General features: G+C 36.3%; 1 protein-coding gene across 1 annotated transcript in view; it reads left to right on the top strand.

Moving 5' to 3' along the window:
• Positions 1–12,144, top strand: part of RAB21 (RAB21, member RAS oncogene family) — a 35,025-nt gene that overhangs the window by 18,825 nt on the left and 4,056 nt on the right. Inside the window, exons 5-6 of the mRNA XM_032420461.1 lie at positions 4,003–4,057; positions 4,534–4,622. Coding sequence (XP_032276352.1) covers positions 4,003–4,057; positions 4,534–4,622 — 144 coding nt within the window. The remainder of the gene's footprint in view (positions 1–4,002; positions 4,058–4,533; positions 4,623–12,144) is intronic.

Genomic DNA, 12,144 nt, shown 5'->3' with positions numbered 1-12,144 from the left:
ATTTTATATAAATGAAATTATATAGTATGAACTCTTGTATTATCTTTTTTTTGTTTTGGCTTTACATTATGTTTGCAGGATTTTCCTATGTTTTTGTATATAGTTGTAGTTCATTTTATTCTCTTTGCTCTCTAATACTTTATTCTATAAATATTCCACAGTTTATCCTTTTGTTATTGATAGGCATTTACATTATTTTTTCCACATACTGATTTTCATTCTATTTTTTTATAGTAGTTCAGTGTTTATTCATTCTTCTGTTTTATTACTAAATTCAAAATAATAACACTGCTTAACTCATCATGTTTCTGAATCTTTATATTTGATGGTATCATCTCCTGGCTTCCCAGGATTCTATATAATTTAATGAAAATTAAATAATAATTTGGAAAACACTTGGCATAGAGATGGCATTTGACAAATATTTGGTCCTTTTCCTCTAAATAAGACACCCTTTCAAACATTTGGATGGTTCACCTGAAATCTTATATTCTGTAGTCTTCAATTGTTTTTCATTTGGTTTAACTTGTAGACATTCTTACCATCCTGATTATTTTTTCCTAGGTTTATTTCAGTGTATAAATGTGTCTTCTACACTTGAACACTAGAATCCAAACATTGTTGAGCCAATGTATACTTAAATGACTCTCTTTTTAAAATTCTCCCATTATCATTCTGCCAACACTTTCAACTCATCATGTTTCTGAATCTTTATGTTTGATGGTATCATCTCCTGGCTTTTTCATGTCAATTAAATACTTAACCTTCTAGGTCCTTATCTAAACCACTTATAATGTGTTAACCAGTAATGGAGAACCCCATACTTTGCTAGCAGAGACTTTTCCTTCTCAGATTAGCACTCTTAGCTGTGGTTGCTTTATTTGATAATATTTTGCTTCTAGTCTGTCCTTAACATTTGTATGTTTGTTAAATAGTTATTTTTAATAATAGTTACCATTTATTGAGTCCTAGGTACTGTTCTAAGAACTATACGTTTATGCTTTCATTAAGTCTTCTGACAGCACTACAAGAAGGTATTGTTGCCATTTCCATTTCACACATGAGAAATGGGCTAAGAGCTTGCTACTTCCCAAAGTACATAGCTAGTTAAGGTAGACCTAGGATTCTAACTTAGGTCTGTCTGCTAGATCAAGCCCATATTCTTAACCAACATTATATATTGCTTACTATGTACCAGCTTGGGAATAGTGTAGTATAAGAATAAGTGAACAAAATAGATATGGTTCTTGTCTTCCCAGAGCTTATTTTGTAGAGAGAGGGAGAAGAACACGCTGTTATTATATATTACAATAAATGCTATGAAGGGGGAAGTACAGAGTGCTGTGATAGCACTAAAGCAAACCAAACTATATTTGGGGGGAGGGAAGTTAAAGGAAGACTTCCTAGAGTGTTGGAGTAACTAAATTAGCTAGATGAAGCTAGCAGGGTGGTAGTAAAAAATGTGTTGCCTATCATGGGCTTTAATTTTCTCATAATAATATGATTTTCCATTTGATCATTCACTGTGATGAATAAAGCTGATATTAATAACTGCTCTTTATTGAGCATGTACTATATGCTAGGTCTTTTATATTATCATATTTTCATATCAACCATGCTAAGTTTGTTAGCTACATTTGTACAGAGTGATACTAAGAGAGGTTAGTAATTTTCCCCAAAATTATATAGTTATGAAGTGATCCAGGACATAAAAACAAGCTTTATCAGGTTTAAAGCCTTTGAAGGCTTCTTTTGACTGGCCCATACACCACCATACAGTCTAAGCAAAATAAGGTTCCAGCCCTTTACTGCCATTAGGCCATCTGCCCTTTCATGTTCTTAATTCAAATCTGTATTTATAAAGAAGATAAAGTTCTTACTATTCTTAGCAGGGTGGCTTTTCCCTTTCTTCTCCAATAGCTTCAGCCAACTTTTTCCCCCTAATTTTTATAGTACTATACTTTAGTTGGTGGTAATCCTTGTTTTCAGGTGTTTCAAGCCTATTAGAAAGTTCCCTATATAGCTGCATAGTAACATTGAAATAGATGATCCCCAAAGCCTTAATCCTTTAGATGTCTTTCTTGCCTTTAACAACTGTAGGCACTAACAAGGTTTTGAGTTTGGAAAGATGTCAGTCACCAAAATGCAGTTTTTTATGACTTAATCTGTGTTATTAATCCCTTTATGGACACTGATTGTTGAAAGGAATAGTGGTAAAAAAATTTTTTTTTGTTTAAAATAATAATTAGCTTACTAAAAAAGCTAGCTATTTTAATGATAAATAATTTTCCTCAAATACTCATTTGAGGCATTACTCAAATTATCTTTATCTTCATTTTTTAAAAAATGGATGTTGATAATTCTGGTAGAATTTGAAAGCAGAGGAATTAGAGTTTGAGAAAAACAACTCATAGGGTTTTAGTTAATTGGAACAAAAGTCTTCTGTTTTGCCTTGAGTGGCAGAATTCTTGTGCCTCTGTTTATTGGAACCACTGGCCACTAGGTGGTGCTTTTTGCATTCTTCATAGCATAAAACAACTTGTTTTTCTTCAGGTGACTGTCAGATGTATTGGCTGTAATATTTAGCAAATTTAAAATTTTATTGACAAATATGATGTAGGAAATCAGAACTAAAATGTTCTTCTTGCTGAGTTAAACAGATAACTGTTCAAAGAAGGAACAGTTCATTACTGAATTTGTTGGTAATCACTAAGCTTTAGTATATAGTCTGTTTCCTTTTCATGCTTTGGCTATGGTGTCAGATAGTTACTTGCAGCTGCCCGCAATTGGGTGCTCAGATTATTTTAGGTCCTCCATATACAGAATCTCTGGGCTTGTACTTCTCAGTTATAAACATTGGATCTTTCAGTGGGTGCTTACTTTAGTCCTTATCTGAAATTGTCTTCTAGATTCTCTAAGGTCCCAAGAAAAGATGACCTTATTTACAAAGGTTTCCTTTTTCTCCCCTTATAAGTCATAATAGAAATGAAAATATTTGTTTGAAATATCCTTTCTGCGGCATCTGGGTGGCTCAGTCGTTAAGTGTCTGCCTTCGGCTCAGGTCCTGATCCCAGGGTCCTGGGATCGAGCCCCGCATTGGGCTCCCTGCTCAGCGGGGAGCCTGCTTCTCCTTTTCCCTTTCCCTCTGCCTGCTGCTACCCCTGTTTGTGCTCTCTCTGTCTCAAATAAATAAATAAAATAAAAAGAAATATCCTTTCTTAGGGTCTTTTCTCCTTTTTCTGTTATTTCCATTACCTTTAGTATTCTGTGTGTCCAGCCAACTCACCTTAACCTCTACCCTGTATTTAATAAGGAATCTGCATTTTGCAGTTTCTTCACTTTTATTCTAGTGGCTTTTTAGCATAATCTCAGTTTTGTCCCATTGTTTAAGAAGAACTAAACTTATTTTCAGTAATTTTAAATTTGTATGATGTGCATGTATTAAGTTCTCATGTTGTTAAACAGTACAGTTTCCTCTCCTGTGGTAATGAAGTGCTTAAAAGGCCATACGTTTAAATGCTATGTTTAACCGGTTCATATCAGGAAACCAAAATACCCTTAGGGTCCAAGAGTCTATCCTAATATATTTCATGAATAGTAAAGTAGCCTTGCTTAATTATTGACTGGCTGTATGTTGATTGGGAACCATTTACATTTGGCTAAGAATCATAGTTTATTCCTCGGTTCCCAAGTGACTGTTAGTCTCCATTATATCCTAAATCAAGGAAAAGTGCCCATCTCTTTGGAAAAGTTATTTTCTTTGAGAGAGGCTGCAGCTTCAGGAGGGATATGCATTGGGCCATTTGAAGGACAGTGAGGCATTTACCTTGCAGTCATGATCAACCCTCCTATCATAGGGTTTAAGGAAATGTAGAAGTCTGATGGGGATTTGTATTATTTTTCCAGGTAATTAAAATGGCAGTTGTGTATTTAGAATTGGCTTTGTTTTGTTATAAAAATGAATCAATATTAAGAATAGGCATTTTTGCTTTTTCAAACTAGGTAATAAAATAGACCTGGAAAAAGAGAGACACGTTTCCATTCAAGAAGCAGAATCGTAAGTGTTTTCCCTTTCCCCCTCCCTCTAGTCACTCCCTAGTAGAAGTCTTTCTCTTTGCACAGTGTGCTTTACCATTTAGGTATTACTCAAACCTCTTAATATAAAGTGAGCTATTGGATTCAGTGAAGCACTGGTAAATTTTGGACTTTTGACAACATCTAAAAATATTCCATTCTCACTTCTCTTTTTGATTTTAGTAAAAAATGTAAAGAGTGATGCCAAAAAAAACCTATCATAATCAAATAGTCACAAAAACTTTTATTAAAGTATTTGGGTTCCAAATTAACTTAAAAATTTCAAGTCTGTTATCCTTATGTTCTTATTTAAAATTTGGTTCAGTGTAGCTTAATTTCACTAAATGTGGGTTAATTAGTAATAAGTCACTAAAATTGCTACTTAAAAAAATTCAAATAGCAGTTAGGACAAAAATAAAATTTTTTGTATCAATCACTGATGTTACTTTTTTTTTTAAGGTATGCAGAATCTGTGGGAGCAAAACATTATCATACTTCAGCCAAACAGAACAAAGGAATTGAGGAACTCTTTCTTGACCTTTGTAAAAGTAGGTATACTCAGATTTTATATATTTAAAAATTGTTCTTCTAAAAATATTGGTAATATTTTTTAAGTGATGTTTTATAGTCTCCATTAATGACCACATTAATGATTTCTCACATCTACCAGTACTATTATTTGCTTAATATTTTTTCTTAAACTCATTTTTTAAAGCTTAAAGATCTACTTTAGCCCTATTTCAAGAAGTAGTTAATAGATAATGAAATCATGGAGATGGTATGTGCCAACTACACATTAAAATAAATGCATAACTATCAAAAATAAAAATAGAAGGAGAATACACAGATTTAAGAGACGTAACAACCTGCTGTGGTGGATGGATCTTATTTGGGTCTTGATTTGACAACGTAGTGAAAAAGAATATTTGTCAGATAGTATGGAGTATATGAACACTCACTGGATATTTGATGATATTAAGAAATTACTGAGGGGCACCTCGCTAGCTCAGTCAGTAGAGCATGGGACTCATGATCTCAGGGTCCTCTGAGTTCAAGCCCCACATTGAGTGTAGAGCCTACTTGAAGAAAATATAAATAAATAAAAACAGTAAAGTCCATCTTTAAAAAAAAATTATTGACGTTCTGGTTCAAGATGGTCACATCAGAAGATCTCCAACTTATCTTCTCTAGACACACTGAGTCTAAAGCTATATATGGAACAACTTCCTCTTAAAAAAAAAAAACCTAAAGGCTGGTTGAATGACAGCTGTACATTGGACAAACAAGAAGAAAACCACATCTAAGAGGGTAGAAGAGGCTGTAACACAATCTTGCCATAAACCCCATCCCTGGTGTGGTGACCCATAACCAGAAGGGAACTGAAAAACCCATAGCTTCTCCCTAAGGAGTGAAGAGTTTGAACCCCACAGTGGGCATCTCAACTTTTAAGATATAAATGAGAGATGATTCCCCCATCTAACTTTGAAAACCAGCATGGCTCACATCCCAAGCCCTACAAGACTGAAGCAGTCTTAAAAACTGCTCTTGACGGGCTTGCGCTTGGACTCACTTGCCCCAGGTCCCAGCTCAGAGGCAGCTGATCACACCACCTTAAAGTGAGGGAGGCTCATCTGCTTATATTAAAGGCATATAGTTTAACACACACATCTAGGAGCCTGCTGATAGAATACTCTTCCAGGACAGAGACTGGCAGGCACAATCTTCATGCTCTCCCACTGCTGTGCTCCAGAGCACCATTATCTCCCAGAGGGGAGCTTTTACACACATCTGGTGCCCCAATTTTTGCAGCTGCCACCTAGGAAATCTATCTTGATCACCTGGCCTAGAGGCCAGGGGAGCTTGTATTCTTCGTCCCATTGGACTGTAATAGCTGATGTTATTCAGAAAGGAGCTCATACCCCGGTCTGGTACCCAATTCTTATGACTGCTGCCAGGGGATACCTCTGCATTACCTGGCTCTGGTGGCCAATGGGGCTTATGGTCATGGGTCCCATGGGACTGTAAGCAACAGAGAAAGAGTTCTTAACTACCACCCACAGGGCACAGCAAGTAGCAACAGACCCACAAGCTCAATTTTTCTGTGAAGGAGGCCTGTTAGCTAGTCATCATGACTGTGGCCTGAGGGGCAAGTTTCAGGTTTGGGACACATTTAGTGGCCTCTGGAGCTGCTTTCAAGGACAGTAGGCTGTGAGCACCATCTTGGTGCTCTTCTTCTACCTGTTCTAGCTTGCTCATAGGAAGAGCTTATCCATTTGTTTGGAGCCCTAATTTTTGTGACTGCTATCCAGGGGATACCTCCAGATCACCTGGCCCTGGTGGCCAGTGGGGCTTATGATTGCAGTCCTGTAGGATTATATATTTGCATACTTTTGGGGTTTTTTGTTTTCTTTTTTTAAGATTTGAGAGGGAAAGCATGAGCAGGGGAAAGGGCAGAGGGAGAGGAGAGAGAATCCCCAGCAGACTCTGCCCCTGAGCATGGAGCCCCACACAGGGCTCGATCCCATGATCTTGAGATCACGACCTAAGCTGAAACCAGGAGTTGGAGGCTCATCCAACTGCGCCACCCAGGCATCCCTATATGTGCATACTTTTGAAAGCTGATGCCTAAAGATTGGGCTTCCAGTCACTCTGAATCTAGGTGCTGAGATCCTCCCCTTTGGGAACTGATAGGTCTTGGGACATTCTCAACTACTGGGAGCTATTAAAAATATAATAGGCTGCTTGTTCCATTTACTGTATAGAAAACAACATGGAGAGTCACACAAAATGAAGAAACAGAGGAGTATGTTCCAAATGAAAGAACAAGATAAAACCTCGGGAAAAAACCTTAGTGGAACAGATAAGTAATTTACCTGATAAGGAGTTCAAGGTAATGGTTATAAAGATGATCACTGAATTGGGGAGAAGAACGGATGAACACAGTGAGACCTTCCAGCAGGAGATGGAAAATATAAGAAAGTACCAGGTAGAAATCACAAAGCTGAAGAATACAATAAACGAACTGAAAAATACACTGGTGATATTCAACATCAGACTAGATGAATCAGAAGAAATGATCAGTTAACTCAAAGACAAGGCAGTGGCACTCACCCAATCAGAGCAGCAAAAAGAAAAAAGTGAAAGGGATAAAGCAAAAAGAAAAAAAAGTGAAAAAATTGAAGATCGTTTAAGGGACTTATAAGACAACATCAGATAGCCTAACATTTGCATCCGAGGGATTCCAGAAGGAGAAGAGAGAGAGAAAGAGGCAGAAATCTTATTTGAAGAAATAATGGCTAAAAACTTCCCCAGCCTGGGTAAGGAAATAGACATCCAGGTCCAGGAAGCCCAGAAAGTTCCAAATAAGAGGAACCTAACGAGATCCACACCAAAGATACATTAAGCAAATGTCAAAAGTGAAAGATAAGGAGAGAATATTAAAAGCAGCAAGCAAAAAAACATCTTGTTACATACAAGGGATTCTCCCTCCCCCCCGCCTTATGATTATCAGCAGATCTTTCAGCAGCAGTTTTGCAGGCCAGAGGGAATAGCATGATATATTCAAAGTGCTGAAAGAAAAAAACTTCAAACCAAGAATTATGTACTTCGCAAAATTATCATTCAGAAGGGAAGAAAAAAAATAAAGAATTTTCCAGAGAAGGAAAAGCTAAAGTTCATCATCACCAAACTTGCCCTAAAGATATGTTAAAGGGACTTCTTTTACCTGAAAAGAAAGGGTGCTACTTGGTAACAAGAACACACTTGAGAGTAGAAATCTCACTGGAAAGTAAATATTTAGTAAAGGTAATATATTATTGATTATAAAGCTAGTATGAAAGTTAGAAAACAAAAGTAATAAAAGTAACCATAATTACAATAATTAGTTGAGGGATACATAAGATGAAAAGATATAAAATGTGACATCAAAAACATAAAACATTGGTGGGGGAGTAATAATGTTGAGCTTTACAATGGGATCAACTTAAGATGTTATAAGTTGATATATGTAAGCCTCATTATAACTACAAAGCAAAAACCTGTAGTAAATATGCAAAAGAGAAAGAGAAAGGAATATAAGCATACCAGCGAAGTAAGTCATCAAATGTCAAAGGAAGAGAGCAAGAGAAGAAAAGAACGGAAAGGAATTACAAAAGCAGCTAGAAAACAAAATGGCAGTAAACACATACCAATAATTACTTTAGATATAAGTGGACTAAATTCCCCAAAAGAAAGAGTGACTGAATGAATAAAAAAACAAGACCTATTTATATGCCTATAAGAGACTCAGGTTAGATGTAAGGACACATAGAGACTGAAAGTGAAGGGATGGGAGAAGATATTCCATGCAAATGGAAACCAAAAGGAAGTTGGAGTAGCTATTCTTATATCAGACAAAATAGACTTTAAAACATAGATTGTAATAACAAAGAACTGTACTACGTAATAATAAAGGGGTCAAGCCAACAAGAAGATAAGACATTTGTAGTGTTTGTGCACCCAACACAGGAGCACCTAAAGATATGAAGCAAATATTAACAGACCTAAAGGAAGAAATAGACAGCAATACAAATAATGGTAGGGGACTTTAATACCCTACTTACATTAATGGATGGATTATGCAGACAGAAAATCAGTAAAGAAACATTGGCTTTAAATGATGTGTTAAATCAGATGGACTTAACAGATATTTACAGAACATTTCTATCCAAAAACAACAGAATAAACATTTTTCCCAAATGCACATGAAACATTTTCCAAAATTATATGTTAAGCCACAAAACAAGTCTTAATAATTCAAGAGGATTGAAATCATATCAAGCATCCTTTCCAACCACAATGGCATAAAACTAGAAATTAATTACACAAAACTGAGAATTTCACAAATATGTGGAAATTAAATAACATGCTACTGAACAACAAGTCAAAGAAGAAATCAAAAAGAGAAATCAAAATATACCTTGAGACAAACAAAAATGTAAACACAGCATACCAACATTTATGGGATACAGCAAAAGCAGTATTAAGAGGGAAGTTTAGGGGCGCCTGGCTGGCTCAGTTGGTGGAGCCTGAGACTCTTGATCTCAGGGTTGTGAGTTGGAGCCCCACATTGGATGTAGAGGTTACTTAATAAGATCTTTAAAAAAAAAAAAAAGGGAAGTTCATAGCGATACCTAACTCAAGAGTAAAAAAGAGTCTCAAATAGGGGCACCTGGCTGGCTCAGTTGGAAGAACATGCAACTCTTGATCTCTGGGTCGTGAATTCAAGCCCCACATTGGGTGTAGAGATTACTAAAAAAAGTAAAACATTTTTTAAAAAGTCTCAAATAATATAACTTTATACTTCAAAGAAATAGAAAAAGAACAAAGTTAGGAGAAGGAAGGGAACAACAGAGAATAGAGCAGAAATAAGTGAAATAGATAAGAAAAACACAATAGAAAAGATCAATGAAACTAACTGGTTCTTTAAAAAGATAAAATTGAAAAAACTTTAGTTAGGCTCACCAAGAAAAACGGAGGACTCAAAATCAGAAATGAAAGCAGAGACTTTACAACTAATACCACAGAAATACAAAGGATCATAAGACACTACTGTGAACAATTATACACCAACAAATTAGACAACCTAGAAGAAATGGATAAATTCCTAGAAATATATTACCTACTAATAATCATAATGAAATACAAACTCTGAACAGACTGATTACTAGTAAGGTGATTGAATCAGTAATCAAAAACTTACCAGCAAACAGAAATTCAGGACCAGATGGCTTCACTGGTGAATTCTGCTAAACATTCAAAGAAGAATTAAAATACCAGTCCTTCTCAAACGCTTCCAAAAAGTAGAGGAGGGAACTCTCCCAAACTCATTTTACAAGACTAGCATTACCCTGATACCAATGCCAGACAAGGACACCACAAGAAAAGTAAATTACAGGCTGGTATCCTTGATGAACATAGAGGCAAAAATTCTCAACAAAATATTAGCAAACTGAACTCAAGAATACAGCAAAAAGACACCATGATCAAGTGGGATTTATTCCAGGGATGCAAGGATGGTTCAACATCCACGTCATCATTGTGATATACCATGTTGACAAAATGAAGGATAAAATCATATGATCATCTCAACAGATGCTGAAAAAGCATTTGACAGAATTCAACATCCATTTATGACAAAAACTCTCAACAAAGTGGATATAGAGGGAATATACCTCAACATAATAAAGGCTATATACAGAAAGCCCACAGCTAGCATCATATTCAATGGAGAAAAGATGAAAGCTTTTCCTTTAAGATCAGGAATAAGACAAGGAGGCTCACTCTCACCACTTTTATTCAACATAGTATTAGAAGACCTAGTCAGAGCAATTAGGCAAGGAAAAGAAACAAAAGGCAAAAGCAACAAAAGCAAAAATAAACAAGTGGACTACATCAAACTAACTATGCAGCGAAAAAAACGATGAGATTTTGCCATTTGTGACAACATGGATGGACCTTGAGGGCATTATCCTTTTCTCTTTTTTTTTAAAGATTTTATTTATTTATTTGATAGAGACACAGCGAGAGAGGGAACACAAGCAGGGGGAGTGTGAGAGGGAGAAGCAGACTTCCTGCCGAGCAGGGAGCCCGTTGTGGGGCTTAATCCCAGGACCCTGGGATTGTGACCTGAGCTGAAGGCAGACACTTAACGACTGAGCCACCCAGCTGCCCCTGAGGGCATTATCCTAAGTGAAATAAGTCAGAGAAAGATAAATAACATATGATCCCTCTTATATGTGAAATCTAAAAATGAATAAATAAAACCAATCTCATAGATAACAGAGAACAGATTGGTGGTTGCCAGAGGAAGGGGTTTGGGGGTGGGAAAAATGGTTGAAATGTTTTGTTTTTTAGTTTAAATAAATTGAATTATTCTTTATTTTAAAAATTATTGTAAATTTTTTAAGGTATGATTATGGTGTTGTGGCTATACTTTTTTTTTTTTTTTTTTAAAGATTTTATTTATTTATTTGACAGAGGGAGACACAGCGAGAGAGGGAACACAAGCAGGGGGAGTGGGAGAGGGAGAAGCAGGCTTCCCGCGGAGCAGGGAGCCCGATGTGGGACTCGATCCCAGGACCCTGGGATCATGCTGAGCTGAAGGCAGACGCTTAACAGACTGAGCCACCCAGGTGCCCGTGGCTATACTTTTTTAAAAAGTTCTTATTTTTTTAAAAAAAGAGTCCTTATATTTTTGAGATCATATTAAAATTATGAATAAAATTACATGTCTAGAATTTGATTCAAAATAATACTAAGGATGCTTGCTTAGTATAGATGAAATTGTGTGATGGACATAATGGATTTTCATTATGCTGTTGTTTTTTTTTTAAAGATTTTATTTATTTATTTGACAGAGAGAATAGCGAGAGCAGGAACACAAGCAGGGGGAGTGGGAGAGGGAGAAGCAGGCTTCCTGCCGAGCGGGGAGCCCGATGTGGGACTCGATCCCAGGACCCTGGGATCATGACCTGAGCCGAAGGCAGACGCTTAACGACTGAGCCACCCAGGCGCCCTATGCTGTTTTTTCTACTTTTATATATATTTGAAGTTTTTTTCATAGTAGAAAGTTTTTAAAAAAGAGGAAAATGTTTATCACCAATAGAATGTATACCATACTTAGGAAAACCCTAGTCTATGGAATAATAGATTGAAACGATTTTGTCAAATTATATTCCTTGAATTTATGGACCTCACACTCTTCTGAGAATTTGATGAAACTGTGTATTTTGTCTCTAGGAAAATATACATATACACAGGCTTTGGAGTAGATTTCAGTTTTACAAAAACCTGAAGATCATTCATAATTCTTGTAGAGCTTTAATTCTCCAAGTGAGGTCCCCTGATCAGTAGCATCAGCATCACTTGAGAATGTATTAGAAATGCAGATTCCTTCCCCATCAAAATACCATCCACTTTCTTCAAAGAAATGGAACAAATAATCCTAAAATTTGTATGGAACCAGAAAAGACCCCGCATAGCCAGAGGAATGTTGAAAAAGAAAAGCAAAGCTGGCGGCATCACAATTCC

Source organism: Phoca vitulina, unplaced genomic scaffold (assembly GCF_004348235.1).
Source record: "Phoca vitulina isolate PV1807 unplaced genomic scaffold, GSC_HSeal_1.0 scaffold23, whole genome shotgun sequence".
Lineage (NCBI taxonomy): Eukaryota > Metazoa > Chordata > Mammalia > Carnivora > Phocidae > Phoca > Phoca vitulina.
Note: the sequence above shows the minus strand (reverse complement) of the source record. Positions and strands in the feature narration are given on the sequence as shown.